This window comes from Sturnira hondurensis, unplaced genomic scaffold (assembly GCF_014824575.4).
Source record: "Sturnira hondurensis isolate 20B ecotype Veracruz unplaced genomic scaffold, ASM1482457v3 Scaffold0018728, whole genome shotgun sequence".
Taxonomy (NCBI): Eukaryota; Metazoa; Chordata; class Mammalia; order Chiroptera; family Phyllostomidae; genus Sturnira; species Sturnira hondurensis.
In genome coordinates, this window is record NW_028091359.1 from 4,557,395 (window position 1) to 4,574,213 (window position 16,819).

At 51.5% G+C, this 16,819-nt stretch overlaps 1 protein-coding gene across 16 annotated transcripts in view; it reads left to right on the forward strand.

Moving 5' to 3' along the window:
- The window catches only part of MAPT (microtubule associated protein tau), a 91,208-nt gene that overhangs the window by 30,911 nt on the left and 43,478 nt on the right, over positions 1–16,819 (forward strand). For 15 of the 16 annotated variants that reach the window (XM_037070380.1, XM_037070381.1, XM_037070376.1 and 12 more), the window contains exon 2: positions 14,273–14,431. In XM_037070380.1, coding sequence (XP_036926275.1) covers positions 14,290–14,431 — 142 coding nt within the window. In that variant the 5' untranslated portion in view covers positions 14,273–14,289. Of the gene's footprint in view, positions 1–14,061; positions 14,151–14,272; positions 14,432–16,819 lie in introns of those variants that run through there. The other variant, XM_037070377.1, reaches the window with a different exon arrangement.

The window sequence follows — 16,819 nt, forward strand, 5'->3', positions numbered from 1 at the left end:
TTCAGCTGCTGCAGCCTTTGACCCTAGGGCCTAGTCTATATTTAGCTCACCAAACCAGAGACTGTGAGCACATGAGCCAAACTGTTTTATCTCTTCTCACCTGTGGCCTTGGAATGTATTCGTGCCTTTGTCTCTTTTTCTCAGACCAAACCCTGAGAGGGCAGGGAGCATGTCTTCCGTCCCTTTGTCCATCCTGGAACACAAGGGAGGCTGCGTTCCACAGATGGAGTTGGCCCTGGGCTCACTTGGCTCCGAAATCCTCTCTCTGTCGTTCAGTGCCTTGCCTATGGCTCTCCCTGGCCAGACTGAATAGACCCAAGGGCAGTGGCCGCACCTGCTCCTTTTCCTGGGTCCCTGGTTGGGGCTGGTACATGCCGTCCTCATAATCTGCTCACTGCCCTGGTCCCTGGGGTCTCCCCAGCTGCTCCGCCAGGGCTGGGCCAGTGCAATGGCTCCACCCCGTGTACATCATCCTCTCCCTGCCTGGCCTGCCCTCCTGCCCACAGGTACCCTGGGGCCGCCTTCAGGACTGGAGGGCACACATGCACACACAGCCCCTGAGCACCGCATCACTAATGCATGTTGTGCACAGAGAGCTGTTGTTAACTGTATTTATCACACAGCTGACATCTCTGAATCAGTTCTCAAAGCTACCTCCAAGCGTGTGGTGATTGGCAAGGCTCTCACTTAAGAGTCCACTTTTCTCTCTCTGTCTCTTAATAATAGATGCTTCCGACATCCTGGGCTTGGCAGCTTTGATTTAAAAGTGATCCTAATAGAAGCGACTAATGGATAGGTCTGAATTTGTGCCTTGTACGCACAAAGCATTGCTCTTCATTAACCAGATTCTGTCTTTTGTTTGGAAGAAGATCCTCCTGCCGTGGCATCATTAACTACCCTCCTCTGGACGGCTCCCGACGGCGGCTCCTGTTTCAGGCCAATCCAGGTGTGTTCCTGAACGCCCAGGCAGCTGGGAGAGCCATGTGGGCCACCTGAGTACACAGGGAACAGGGAGGCCCACACGAGAGTGCTGGCTGGCTGTCAGTTTTGAAATAGACTCTGAATTCTGGGCTTAGGAAGGGTCAGTGGGTGACGTTGCCACCCCTCCTCTGCCGTCCCACCAACAGCCGTCTCTCTGCGCCGCGCCCTCACTGGCTCAGCAGCCTCACGCCGGGCCTGGGGCCAGGTGCCGAAGACTCAATGTTGTCTTCACCACTTCACAGCATTAACATTCCAGTCCCAGGGACAAGTAACCGGAGAATTATAGCACCGTGCCACCGGTGTTCATTAGGGGCTCGTGTGAGGGAATTTGGCAGGTGGGAAGGGCTTCTAGAAGCAATGACTACTTTGGTAAAGCCTGAAGCTGGAGTAGGAGTCAGCCAGACGAAGAGGAGGGAAAGCAGAGGAGGCAGCTTCCCTGGCAGGGAGACCAGCGTGTCTGGAAGTAAGAAAGCGTGTGGCAGTTCGCATGTGTCACTCAAAGTATGCGTGGTTTTCTGTTAACCTGCATTCTTTCATTCATCCGTTCGTGAAGGTGTATTGAGCACCTAGCCCACACCAAGCACTGCACTGAGCTGTTTGCAGTGGTTAAAAATAAGCTCCTCCCACCACAAGGAGCTTACAGTCCAATAGGGAGACTGATGGGGTTCCATTAGAGTAGGAAGTGACAGGCACAACAGTAAAGACTGGACCAAATGTGGAAGGGAGGGAGGATGTGGAGGTGATTTGATTCCTACTCATGTATAGGGAAGGCTTGCGTTTCCTGTGCCACAGAGGTGGGGTCAGGGAGACCATGGTGAATTCTCTGGAAGTGAGGGAGTATGGTGTTCCTGGTTCACCGAGACACCTGGCGTGTGTGCACAAGCCTCTCTCGGCCTCTGCACACACTGAGCTCTGGGAGACCCCAACCCTTTGCCTTGGGGAGATTGAAGGGCATCCATCTTTTCAGATTTAGTGAAAAAAAAAGTAATTTTGAGTCTCCTTTTGCAACAACTGCAGCTCTTCGTAGTGTTCCAACACCCCTCCCCCCGACTAGATCTTACAGAGTCACACTGCACAGGGGTCTGTGACACAAGTGCCATGTCCAGGTCTCCCGGGCTGTCTTCACTGAATGCGCACCTGAACGGCTGCGCCCAGCTGTTAGCTGGTCACCCTTTCCCATCCAGGGCCCCCCACTGCCTCCATGGGCTTCGTCCCCATCAGGTACCCCGGGTGGGATGCCTACAGTCCCGGATAAGAACCACGCGTGCAGATTGTCACCATAAGCAACCGCTGTCTCCGTGATTGATCACAGAGTGGCCCCAATGCCTAGAATCAAGCTAAGTGTCTTGGCCACCTTGGCCACCAGGGCAGTGGCGGCAGGCAGTTCGTACTGTGAGTGGAAGGAGCATCGTGCCGTGGGAAAAACCTGTGACTTTGCTACAAGGTGTTTTGTTCTGCCAAAACGGGGGTGTATTTATTGCTTTTAATCCACATGTATAAAACAGTTTAATAAAACAAAAAAGTAGACACCAGCAAGAGGAAGTGTCCATAATTCCACTTTCCTTCCCACAGAAAACCTCCGTTCTGCACGCATCCTATACACGTTATTTTCCTTTTACAAAAACTCTGCATGTGCCCATTTCCAAAACTGCTCTTCTCGCCCAGTGACACAGGGTGGGCCTCTCTCTCTGCCAGTGTGTCTCTCCCCCAGGGTCCGTACAAAGGGCTCGGCCACACACAGGGTGCTCCAGGACACGGTTCTGGCCCTGTCTCCAGGCGTCACGGGACCAGGGGATGAGCTCACTGGGCGAGCCATCTGCCCTGCCTGGCCAGCGGCTGCATCGGGAAGGCCAACGGGCACCACGTGTTGTTGGATCCAAAGTCGGGTGCAGCTCTGTGCTCTGAGAAACTGCTCAGTCTGAAAACACAAACAGGATACAGAAAGGTTTGGCTAAACGAATGGGTGATACGGTTGTCGCCATAACAACCACAGCGGACACGTGTATCGTGTTTACCGGGAGCCAGTGCCAGTTCTAAGCCCTCGACCTACAATAATCATTGAACCCCCACATTTTACAGACAAGGCACTGGAGACCCTGAGAGGTCGAGTGAGTCCCCCAAGGCCACCCGGCGAGTAAGAAGCGAATGCAGAGTGGAGCCCAGGCAACCTGGCCCGGGCATGGGCTCCACACCCCCAAACTGCACTGTCCTCACCTCTCGCCCTGATGCCTGGGCACCCCTGTCAGAGAGAGACTTGGAGATGGCGTGCTTGGTCTGGTGTGGCCTTTCTTGGGTGTGTTCAAAGGACACTGTTTGTTTCCCGTCCCCCAAGGCCCTGCTGCGTCCAAGTCGGTCATTACGGGGGAGACAAGTGCTGATTAGCCCTCGACTCCCACCATGCCCGCCCCCGTGTCCTCCAGAGGATGCCCTCAGACTCAAAAAATAGAGATGAAAACATTTTAAACACTACTGCCTTCCCTTCCTAATTCTCCTCTTCCCTCCATTTCTTCCTGTTGTTCCCATCTAATGAAATGGCGTGGCCCAAGGAGCCCATTTCCAGCCGCTCCTGTGGCCTCTCCTGTGGCCTCTCCAACCCCCGCCTCCCTCCCTGCTGTGGGGCCTGTTCCCAGCAAGCTGAGACTGTCTGTACTTGCCCATTGCTCTGTCTGGGCACCGGCGCTTTCGAGACCTTCCCGACAGGACTCCTCGCCTCCCTCTTCTCCCCACCTGCACTCCCCTTCCTTCGGGGCCAAGGCACAAGGGCACTTGTCTTGGCCCCTAATTTTACCCCTTCAGGTTAAGCGTCCCCTTCGCCGTCTTCAGGCATCTTCTCCTTGCTCATAACTCACCTGTCATCACAACAGTCCCTTACATCCGTCTAGGACATCAAAGTTCTCTAAAGTGCTGTCTCGTGCGTTTCTCAGTGACCCTCACAGCCACCCTGTGAGGCACGTGTCATCATACCCATGTTACAAAAGACAAATCCAAGGAACTGACCCAGCATTGACCAGCTGGTGAGCAGTCCCCACAAACCTCGAACTTTTGACTGCACACCAGGCATCCTTTCTACCCAAATGCATGGAAAGATCTGGAACAGGAACAAGGGTCCCTCAGGAAGACTTGGAGCCAGATCTACACCTTGGAAGCCAAGGGCTCAGGGAGTCTGGCCACTCATCCAACTAACGAGGCTGGACTTGGTACATTCCATAAAAAGGGTAGGGGTGAGTGGCCTCTCAGTACACCTGTGGGGGACACGCAGACATGGTGTCTCCAGATCACGAGGCCCTGCTCTGTGGGAGAGCCCCAGGTCCAGGGAAGCAAACCGGGATAGAGAGGGCAGAGTGGAGGGTGCTTCCCCAGCCCCTGCTCTGAGGGTGAGGCTGTGCAGGGTTCTCAAAGTGCCTTAAGAAGGCAGCAGCCTAAGTGCTATTAATCAGCTCAGTAACAGCCTGATGGAGGAGCAGGTGCTTCTGAGAACCCATAATGCTCTTTGGCAAGAACCCCAAGGGTGCCTCTGGGAGGCCTCCCAGCATCCGCAGTGCTGCTGAGGCAGGAGTCTGACTAAGGAGGCCCATTTATCATCAGATGTCTGGACCAAGCAGAGTATCCAGTTAGAACTGGAGAAAATAAACAACTGCCTATTCCAAGTACAATGTCACTTCCTGTTAGGGTCTAAGTTTTCCCTACTTTTTTCTTGATGGCTTTTTTTTTTTTAAGAGAGAGAAGGGGGAAGGGAGAGAAACATCAGCGAGTGCTTGCCTCTCATGCACCCTCTACTGGGGACCTGGCCCACGACCCAGGCATATGCCCTGACTGGGAATCGAACCAGTGACCCTCTGACTCATAGGCTGGCACTCAATCCACTGAGCCTCAGCAGCCAGGGCTTGACAACTTTTACTTTCATCTGCTCTTTCTCCTATCTGTCCATCTGCAGCTGTGATTTCTGTTTCTGAACAGAAATGTTGTCCAGGCCTTTCTGCCTGGGTAATGGGCATTTTGCAATGAACAGGGACTTTCCTAAAACATGTCCTTGGGGCCCAGTCACTACATGTGCGCCCTTGGATTTGATTTTTCTGTCTCTCGCTGATTCAAATTTCTGATGTGTCAGTGTTAATTGATCCAGATCGTTGTACACATGGATTACACCTGGTTCCAAAGTTGTGTTGAAATTCTTTTATTTTTCTCCAAGATAGTTTCTTCGCTCCATACAGTGTCTTCATGTCCCTGACATCGCTCTGCCTGCCCACAGTCATTTCTGACACTTACTCACAAAAGACTCCCTATTTCCCGGCTAAACTGGCCAGCAAATCCCCAAACGCCAGACTCGGTCCCCCAGTCCGCTTCTATCTCTACCTCCATGTGAGGTCCCTCTGCCTCTCTGCCCCTCAGTTTCCCTGCTGCATAATGGTGCTGAGATGCTCATGCACCTCGCACAGGAGTAGCTGGGGTGACTCCTCCTACCTTCGGGCTTCGGGGTAGGGCTTCCTGATTTGGTGGCCGGGGTCTCCAAAGACCCACCCCGTGTCCAGCCGAAGGCTAGGACTGCAGATTCAAAGCCTGTGCGTCCTCCCTCGGCCTGGGCTGCAGCGTCACTGCATAAAGTGGGGATAATAGCACTCCTTATTTCACATAGATGGTTGTGAGGATTAAATGTGAAATAACGTGCAAACAGGGCTGGGCTGTAGAAATATTTACTCCTATTAAGGGGACATCACAGATGGCTAAAACACTGTTAAGAGCCCCCGCCCCAGCACAGTTTAAGTGTAAATGGTGTGTTGGTTTGTAGACCATTTGCTGCCTGTTGTATCTGGAGGGCAGAGACACAACAAATTATATCCACTGAAGATCAGCCAGAAATTAAGGTAAAGCTGATTCATAGCAGCATGTTATTAAGTGAATTAAGTAGGCAACAGAACAACTGGTTTAGGAAAAATTACATGCATAGGAGATGTGTCTGCAAGGGAGGTCCCTCAAATGTTAACAGTGGTTAGTTTGCTTTCCTCTTTCACATTTTCTATTTAATTTTTAAATAATGAGTATGAATCATTTTTCTAAGGGAAGAAATTCTCTCCACACACACCCCCCTTCCTCAGGATTAGAGTGGTATGTCCAAGAAAAGTAAATTTTTTTCTCTGTTTTCTTGCCTTTGACATCAGAAGAGACTCCCCTCTATCCATTTAGTGCTCTGAGTTCGGGGGATTTATCTCAAGCAGAATTAACGTGGTGACCAGGGATAGGGGTGGTCCCTGAGGGGGACAGAGAGGCTCAGCAGCCTGCCTCCACCGCCCAGCAGGGTGCCACGTGACAATACTGCCTTCCGTGAAGGCTAACGTCAAAAACTCACCAAGAAGGGGGTCCGAGGGAAAACTGCTGCAGTTCTGGAAACAAAGGCCACCCAAGCACGAGCTCTGCCCTTGCTACAGAGTTTGTGCTACAGAGCTATTCGGCCACACCAGCGGTTACAGAGGAGGAGAGAAACCTTCGGTGCGAAAAGCAAAACAGAAACCTTAAGCTTCAAACCAGAGGGTCTTCTCAGACCCAATCTGGGACTTCTCCTATGACGGGCACCGACTGCTGACATCAGCCACGACCCGTCGGCCCATCCTGTGTGCCCAGCAGCACCACCTCCCTGAAAGCAGCCTCCATTCACGCTGCCTTCCCATTGTCGATTGTTCTGTTTGGTTGGAGGCCCGGGAATATTCCAGTTTCTTCTCCCCAACACAGATCTTCCCTCTCTGTGGGCTCCTTTATCTTCTCTCCACTTAACTTGGCAGTTCTGCTTGAAATCTGGGTCTTATTATTATTATTGTTCAGATGTGGTTCTAGAACATTCTGTGGTACACTGTGACGTGACGTGATGTGACCACGAGCTCACCCTTGAGAGCTCCTCTGAGGTTTGTCATGCTTCCTCCCAGGAGGTCTCACCGAGGACTTCCCTGTGCTGGGTGCCAGTTCAGGGGCTGGTGGCAGGGCCTGGTGGCAGGAGAGAAGACACCGGACCAAAGGAAGCACAGCTCTCCGCTGGGACCGAAGTTAGTGAAGAGCGTCGGAAGTATCGCGGTTGCCAAGACCCAGCCTCAAAGGTGTTGATCTAAGCCCTTGAGGCCCTTTCTCTTCCTTTAGGGACAACTTGGCTCCCGGCTGCCTGAGTACAGGGATTTCCTCCTGATGACCCGGCCTCCACCGCAGCTCAGGAGGCCTGCCCTTTCACTCATCTGTCCACCTGAAAGTAAAATGGTTGGGCCCTGAGCATTAAAGAACAGAATGTAAACACAAAGTTTTCAAAGATATTCCTAAACTGGTATTTCAGTCACTGCTTGATTTAATCGTGGTATCGGTTGGCTTACAGGGGTCAGATTCCAATGCCAGGCTGCCTGGGTCTCGAGCCCTGAATCCATGGCGTGCCTGCTGTTCGACCTCGAGCAACTCACCCAGCCTCTGTCTGCCTCAGTTTCCCCACCTGTAGAAGCGTGTGTAACAGTGGAGGCAGTTGTGTGAATTAGATGGGTCAACACCTGGAGATGCTGGAAGCCCGGTTCCCATAAGCAGGAGGAATCCTGTTTCCCACCCCCATGCAGGCACGCACGATCCCTGTCGGTGCAGAGAGAGGGGCCAGAGAAGAGACGGCTGGATGCAGGGGCCACAGGTCATCTTGGAGAACAAATTCTGGTTAAGGCTATTTTTGGATTCTAGATGTATCCCTACTTAATCTTCAGCTATCTAAAAGTGATGCACTGAGGGTGTTTGTTTTTTAATGACAGCGTCGTGGAGGTATGTCACACGGCATCAAATTCACCCTTTCATGCGTTCAATTCAGCATTTTCAGCAGCTTCACAAAGTTGTACAGTATCACTACCCTCCACTCCTGTTTGGATTTTTAATTTGACAGGGTCTAAGGGCGAGTCTCCTTTAGACAGAGCCACCGCCACCGGGCCTGTTGGCGGTGATTCCGCTGAGTCACCGTGGGCGGCCCGGCAGCTGCCCGGGTCATCCCCCACCCCACCTCCCCCGCCAGAAGCTGATGGGCCAGCTGGGCTGCCGCGAGTGAGCAAGCGGGCCAGGCGTCTGCTGCCCCCTAGCGAGGGCTCCAGCTCAGCCCTGAAGCGCCCCACCTGGCGCCGCCACCGCAGATGGATGGGGGGTGGGGGGGCAAAGCGTTGGTTTCAGCCACTAGACGCTGGCTGCGGGGGAGCGTGGACTGTGCGGGAGCGGTGCGTCGGGTTTGGTGCTTGGTGAACCAGGGCTGAGCACGGGCGCAAAATCTGCCCCAGACGCGGGCTTTCCCTTACCTCTAACTGCAGCTGGGACAGGGTCGTTTCACCAAGTCCTGGATGAGGAGAAGGGCTGTTTGCTTAACTTTCTGTTGGGAAGGCACTGGTGTGAAATGGTAGGGTAGCCATGGGTTTTAGCATCAAAGGTCAGAGTTCGAAACTCTGCTCTGTCGCTCACCAGCTGTGTGTGTGACGCTCAACAAGTCAGGGAACCTTTCTGAGCCTGTTTCCTCAATCAGAAAGGGAGATTAATAATCCCTCTCATGGGGTTGTTGTATTACAAAGATGCTCTCTCTTTCTGAAGCCTCTGGGACTGGCTTAGAGTCACATTCAGGGCTCAAATAAACAGATGCTATTAATATTCCAAAACTACCAAAAAAAGTGCCCAGTGCTGCCCCGGCTGACACAGGAGGCTTCCTGGGACCTGATACTCGTTACCTAAATGCAGTGCTGTGGGTACGAAAATTAGGAGGAGCAGGAAGGTTGGTGGTAGGCATAGGAAGGCTGCTTGGTCTTCACCTCCTGGAGATAGAGACCTCCCCAGGTCAGATGAAACCTGCTGGCCCCTGGAGAGCAGGGCAGGAGCAGAGGCCTGGGTGGGGTGCAGACGGGGCATCAGAACTGCCTCCCATGTCCCAGAGGGCAGAGCAGCCAGGGGAGATGCCTCTAAGCCACTGCCTGGGAAAACTGAAGGTGGGAAATCAGACAGAAAGGCAGAGGGGGAGGGAGAGGGAGAGATTGGTTGCTTTAGAAGAATAAGAAAACAAAGGAAGACAGATCGTGGTGTGTTTATTTTCCCATCTGTGTGCCTCTCTTAAATTACAGGGATCTGGGAGGTGATGACCATGTCTAATCTGGGCTGTGTACCCACCTCAAGGTCAAGTTTATTTGTGTGTTTTCAGTCTGCTGTCTTGCAGTGAAAGGCTTAGGGCCAGGGTGCGGAGGAAGCAGGCTCAGTGGGCCCACTTAGAATAAAGTGTCCCAGCAAGAAGGGAGCTCAGAGGTCACTGAGTGGCATTCTGTGGATGACGAAGGTTGAGGGAAGTGACTTGGTCACACAGCTTCAGGGTGGGAAGCTTGGACAATGCTCCTTCTGCACCCTGACCTGTGCCAGACAGCAAGTTGGGGAACATTTTATGATTCAGATGGAAGAACAGGCAATGAAGGGCAGTAGGGTGCTCCATCAGGATGCAGGCTTTGCACCCTGGCATTGCCTCCTGTTGGCCATGTGACCTTGGGCAGGTCACTTCCCAGATTCCTCATCTATCCAATGGCAATCTTGATATCTATGCTGATCACAATGACAATAGCTACCTCACAGAATTGCTGAGAGGGTCCAGTGACACCCCTGTGAGGAGCCCACATAGAGCAAACTCCTTTGTCAGTGTGCCACTGACTGTGTACCAGGCCCTGGGGCTGCAGCAGTAAGTGACACGGACAGGTCCCACCCCAACAGGACTTGCTCACTCGGTGTTTGTCTCACAACTAAGGGGAAGAGCGACTTCACTGTGCTCTCCGAGGACATCTCCCTCTGGGCTCTGTTTTCCGCTTAAGTCCAGTAGATGCTCAGGGATGCTCTAGACATGAACTTGTCTTTCTCGACATGGTCTGTAGGTCCTTAAACATAAACATGGGGCTGGTTGCCCAGCCCAGTCTAGCTGAAGAGACAGCTCTTGCAGCTTCATTGACTCAGAAGATCCATAAACGTAAGGACATTGCTGTCCGGGACTGGCGGGAGGGGGCGGTGTGTGAGCCCCCCTGCGTGGGGAGTCCTCCCCATGCATCCCACTGTTCTCCCCAGAGGAAAATGTTGGCCCTGGAGACGCACACAGTTCATTTATTCTGCATAGTGAATAGCTGCCTGTGTTTTTAAGGATGATTTAATTTCTCCAGCAGCCCATGTAATTCACTCGGCTTCCTCTCCGTGTGTCTTGCTCCAGCCCTGCGGGGTGGTGCTGGTGTGCATGGGGCAGGGGGGTCATTAGGAGCCAGGGCACTGAGACCCACCCCCCCGCTGTCTGCCCCGTGGGGCCAGACCAGCAGCCTGGCTGCTGAAGGACTTGCGCCACCGATGCATGTCCCCCGTCCCCAGGACAATGGGCTGCTGCCTGGAGCCCCAGGAAGGACCCTTGGTTCTACTGCTTCTGGCTTGAAATCTTATGGAAAACTCTGGGAGCAGCTGAAGAAAACCCAGCATCCAATAAAAAAAGCCACAGTGAGAGTATAGTTGGTGAACAAAATGCACAACGATTCTTGCTAAGACTTACGTCACAGACTTCCCTTATTTATTTATCTATGTATTTGTACTATTAGGAGAGGAGAAATACTGGAAAAGCCAAAAGCAGGAAGAGTCTGTAAGCTATGGCCCACAGGCCAAATCTGGCTGTGAGCTAAGAATGGCCTTTACATTTCCAAAAGATAGAGAAAAAAAACAGAAATAATATTTCATGACACATGAAAATGACATGCCTTTCCAGTCTCATCGTCCATGTGGAGTTTAGTTGGGCACAGCCATCCGTGCTCACTCAGGCTTGTACCTGTACCTTTTCTGCTTTCCTGCGGAAGCTAAACTAAGTCCAAAGAATTAGATCACTAAAAACAGAAGTAAATATTATCTTTTTTATTACAGGTTTTGCTTATTTACTTTTAGAGAGAGGGGAAGGGAGGGAGAAAGAAACATCAATGTGCGAGAGATGCATGGGTCAGTTGCCTCTCTCACGCCCCCAACTGGGGACCTGGCCTGCAACCCAGGCATGTGCCCTGACTGGGAATCGAACTGGCGACCTTTTACTTCACCTGTGGTTCAGGCTAGTGCTCAATCCACAGAACCACACCAGCCAGGGCAATGATTTTTATGCATTATAGAGCAATGAAATAAGTCACAAAAGAAAATAGATTGACTATATAAAAATTAAAACCTGTCGGTCAGGGCTGTAAGAAACCAAAGTAAAAGGCAGCCAACTAGAGAAACTGTCACAAATAGGAGAAAGGGTTAATGCTGTTCATAAAATAAGAGCTTGATGAGTCATCACAACGAGCCCCAAGACCTGGACAGAGTGGCACGGGCTATCAGCGGGCACTGTGTGAAAGAGGAAGCCAACACATCAGACTTTTACCTACACACCTTCATCTGCCATGTTCCAGGAGGGTAAACTTGGCCCTTGAAGGGGATCAATCAAATCTCGAGACAATACCATGGGGCTCCTTAAACTTCTTGTCTGCATTGCCCAGCCCTCCTCACCTGGGCCAGCTGTAACATCTCCAGCAAGTTTAGGAAACCTCGAGCTCCTGGGCCAGGTCCACCCCTCCAGGGTGGGGGTCCTGGAGAGTCAGCCAGGTGAGGTGACCTGTGGACCAGTCCCAGGGGTGAACAGTTGGGCAGTGGGGAACCCAGGACTTCCCCAGACAGGCTGCACCAGGAAGCCGCAATCGAGGAAGGCGTTACTTCCTAGAGCTGGGTGGCAAGCAGTAGCTGAGTCCTCAGATAATGGAACTAGAGCCTTTCAGAGGCGGGTTCTTCTGATTGGGGGCTTTGTAAGGGAAACAGACCATCAGCATATCTAAGGGCAGAGAATATCACCACCTTAAATATCACAAACTTAAGGGATGAATGGGGACTTTTTCCTTCCCAAAACAAAGTCCTGCTCGGTCTCGGGGAGCTGTCACAGGTTTGGGGAAGCTCAGTCTCAGACACCTTTCCCAGCAACTCTCTGAGGGACAAGAGCCTCTATCAGAATAAACAGGTGCCCCCTCTCTTGAGAAGTAGCTGCTTCACCCAGCAGAAGTCTTGCTGACCTCATTCTTAAAACCTTCCTAGACCATACCTAGACCATACCAGATCTTGCCAGCATCTTATTCTACCTCATGGATGGAGAAGAGAGCTCAGGCACCCACACGAGCCTGCCCTGCCTAGAAGGGAGAAGAATGAAGCTGGACATGGTTATGCCAGTGGCTAGCTGATATATGAGGTCTGTCCAGATGGTACCCAGCCATGTAATATGAAAAATCTAGACATTTATTGAAGAAGATACAAGCTACCAGAAACATTGTACCTAGGCCCATGACACCTCAGTCCCCTTCAAAATCAGCACCGTGGGACCTCACACAGTTCTCCCAATCGTCAACAGCTGCCCCATCATATTTTCCTGAATTCCATCAATGGTCTGCAATCTCTGTCCTTTCAAAGGTGGTTTTAGTTTTGGGAAAAGCCGGAAGTCGCAGGGCGCCCAGTCTGGGCTGTAGCGGGGCTATGTCACCTGGGTGATTTGATGTTTTACCAAAAAAAACTCTGCGTGAGACAGATGAGCAGGCGCGTTGTTGTGATGAAGCTGCCAATCACCAGCTGCCCATAACTGCAGCCTTCTGAATCATCTGAATAGTTTCCGTGAGGGAATGTTCAAGCTTAATGCACAATTTGATGCAGATTCGTTGCTCTACTCACTCAGTCATTTTGGATGCGATGCCACACAGTACACATGGTCACTCAAGGGCATCTACTGTCCCCACTGACTAGTACAGTGAGGTCATCACTGTTCACGCATGCACATTCCAGTGCACTGTCCTTGGCTGCCAGGTGACATCGATGTCACACAAACCATTCTCATTAGCAATGGCTGGGGTTTTTCTGGACAGACCTCATAAACACAGTGCCAGAAGCCAGGAGTCCCACCAACAACGTCAGTCTTGGAAAAGTTATGTGGAGGGTCTGCCCCAGGTACACCATCTGCCTTGTAGTTCACCATTTATATGAGTTGCCCAACACCTGCAGAAACAAGACTGCAGATTTTAAAACATTCTGCCACTCCTAACTCGCTTAAAGAACACCTGATATCAGGTATGCCCTCCACGCCTTGCCCATGGAGACATTATTAATTGATCACCGAAGCTAGAGAGCTAGATGCCTGTGAAGGGAAGGAGAAAGGCCCTGCCCACTCCAGCTCCTGTGTGCCACTGAGAAAAGTTTGTTAAATGTCCCCGGGTAGTGTGGCTCAGTGGATTGAGCACCAGCCTGCAAGCTGAAAGGTTGCTGGTGCAATTTCCAGTCAGGGCGTGTGCCTGGGTTGTGGGTTTGGTCCTGGTCATGACATGTGAGAGAGGCAACTGATCAATGTTTCTTTCTCACATCAATGCTTCTCTCCCTCTCTCTAAAAATAAATAAATAAAATCTTTTAAGCAAATGAAAAGTAGTGAAATAATCCGAAGAGGCATGAGTGAACCAGACCAAAGTGGCATACACAAAAGTCCAGAAATTCAAACTTATGAGTTATTTTTAAAATAAAGAAACATTAAAGACATGAACAAAGTACAAGTAAATACCGTTCCTACAGGGCTCTGTTGAGCTGACGCTGCATCTGGGCTGGGCCCTGATGCAGCTCCCCAGCCTCACACCCGCTCTGGGCCTTGCTAGGGACTTCTCTGCCCACCCTCAGAATGCACACCTGAGGTCCTGGTAGGAGCCAGGGAGGCGAGTGGAGGCCACAGCCTTGACCTCCAGGGTGCCACCCAACTCAGAGCTGGGGGCATCAGGACACCGGTCAAGGGGCAGTTCTGCTGTGCAGTTAGTCACATGCACTTGAACAGCCCGTGCCTCCCTGCACCCCATTTTCCTCACCTGGAGTGCCCGCTGATGCCTGCCTCTCCCGTGGGCTCCTTCCCTCTGCATTCAAAAAAGCCATTAAACCCCTAGTCAGCAGCAGTTACTCCTTAATGAAGTGGGAAATGTGCTGAGCATAACACGTCAGACCCGCCGAACCTGCCCATCTGGTGGTTCTGAATGTGAACTAACGTGATGTTGGTAGATTCAAAGTTGCACACATGTAAACAACGCTTTGGCAGGGATGCAGAGTTTGGGATGAGGCTGGACATCTGGTAGCTGGGGCGGGAAGTGGAGACGTGGGGGTATGTCTGCCATCAACCCAGGAGGTGGCATCTCACTTCTCCTGCCCCCCCCACCCCCCCCCCGCCAAGCACTTGTCCTCATCTCAGCATCCCAGCCTCAACCTCCCATCTTACTTTTCCAGGTGGGCCTTGAACCAGGATGGCCGAGCCCCGCCAGGAGTTCAACATGATGGAAGATCATGCGGGGACCTACGGGCTAGGGGACAGGAAGGACCTCCCCTCTCAGGGTGGCTACACCGTGCTGCAAGACCACGGGGGTGACACGGACCACGGCCTGAAAGGTTAGTGCACAGCCCTGCACAGCAGGCCCAGGGCCTGGGGAGTCACAGCCAGCCCAGCTGCTTTCGAGAAGGCTGGCAGGAAGACTTTGTAGCCAGAGTTTTAAAGGAGTTTTAAATACTTTCCTGGGTTAGATTATCAATAGAGAGAAGCCTCATCATTTGAATGGGCCGAGAGAACTCTAAATGTGAAGCCATTTGAAGCGGCCCCTTTGCAAAGGACCGTTTGCCCCGTGCGTGCATGCAGTGTGACAAAGTCTGCAGGGGCTGGTCAGTCTGGGTAGCACAGGGTGTCCCCTCAAGTCTTTAGCCACACCTGTTCACCTATAAATCAGTGTGCATCCTCATGCAAAGCACGCGGCTGTACACGCGCTCCCCATCTCTTCCTCACAGGCCGGCTGGGCCCTGTTCCGCAGGTTGGTTAGCTCTGGGATTCCTACTGTACCTGCATCAATACATTGCATCGACTTCTCAATATTCTAAAATACTGTCTTTTGACCAAATTAGCTTGGCCTCCTCCTCTCCCCCTATGAAGGGAGACAGTGTTCATTTCTCTGTCTGACCATCGAGTTGGGGAAGCGTACAGCCCTCTGTTCTCCACGTGGCGGCCCCAGGTTCCCACCAGGAGCACCAAGCTGGCCTCTGCAGGAGAAGGACTCTGTCCCTGACCCCCCAGGCTCATTTCTAAGGAGACAAAATAACCAACAGTCTACTTTCTCTTTTAACGCTAAAAATAATTGTAAAACACACTTTGCAGCCTGGGGTGTGGGATAAAGAATGGAAGTTGTACAGCTCCAAGGGGGGAAAGGACCTTTTCGAGGTACATCTGTCTATCCAGGAGGTTTCCCTGGAGGAAGTGGGTCACTGGGAGGTGCCTTGGGTTATAGGAACACGCAAGGGTTTCAAAGACTGGCTTCTCTGGACGTGCTGAGGCAGGAACACACGGAGTCAGAGGAGCTTGGAACTTAGACAAGTGGGCTCCAAGCTGGAGGAAGTGGAGGAAGAGTGGGCATGATTTCCCCCGGGGTGCAGAGGCTGTCCAGCCAGAAGCTCAGCAAGAGGGCAGTGGGGAGGGAAGCAGAATTCCCAACACACCTCCAGCGGGCCCAGAACTCCCTGCCTGCTGTCATGGCAACAAGAAATGCAACCAGAGATGCATTCTGACCTCCCCCAGGCCACAGCCTGGCTCCAGCCTAAGCTGGTAAGTTTCAGCTCCTCCCAGGAGGACAGCAGGGGGGCCTCCTCTGAGGATGTGAGCCCACATGTCCCCCCATATGCCTCCCGTCCCTCTTTCTGTCAAGTCCCCATGGAACTTCAGTCATTAATCTCTCAGGATGGAATCCAACTTAGAATCACAACACACTGAATTTGACCCCAGATCAATTCTGCTGGTGAAAAATGGAGCTCTATTTAGGGTTGTCTGATTTAAAAACAAAGTCAAAAATATAGAAGATGGCCCTGGCTGGTGTAGCTCAGTGGATTGAGCGCCGGCCTCGAACCACACAATTGCGGTTCCATTCCCAGTCAGGGCACATGCCTGGGTTGCAAGCCAGTTCCCAGCAAGGGACTCATGAGAGGCAACCATACATTGATATTTCTCTCTTTCTCTCCTTCCCTTCCCCTCTACAGATAAATAAATAAAGTTCTTAAAAAAATATATAGATGATGTTGCAGCCAATGCACCACAATAATGAAGGGTGTTAACAATCGGGGAAGGTGGGTGTGGCAGTTCACTCCCTGTGCTGTCTTCCCAGTTCTCCTGTGAACCTGAAACTGCTCTCAAACAAAAATCTCATTCGTTTAAAAGTCCAGAAGGAAAAGTGGTTTTCATCGGTCTTCTTTTTTTGCGGGGAAATCTAAATTCAATGTGTACAGTAAGAACCAGCTTACTATGTTGTGTCTCAGAGTTGCCTGAAGCATGTTGGCTAAAACTCCTCACTTCTTTAACAGAAAGCACGATCAGAAGTTCTGTGCTAAAACAGACATATGATACATACAGCTGACCCTGGAACAACTTGGGGATGAGGGGCGCCAACCCCTGGCATCATCAAAAATACACGTATAACTTTTCACCCCCTAAAAACCTCACCCACTGTTGCCCATAAGCCTTATCGATAACATAAATAGCCAATCAACACATATCATATATGTTATACATATTTTATTCTTTATTCGTTCCATAAAGTAAGCTAGAGAAAAGAAAATGTAAGAAAATCATAAGGGAGAGAAACTACATTTACAGTGTTTACTGAGCCACCACCACCCCCCCACGGGTGAACCCAAACAGTGCAAATCACGTTGTTTGAAGGTCAACCTACGTGCAGTTTCACATTGCGAGCTTTCTGTCACTGCTATAAAAGGAAAGCATTCGAAGGTAGTTTGCTCACCCAA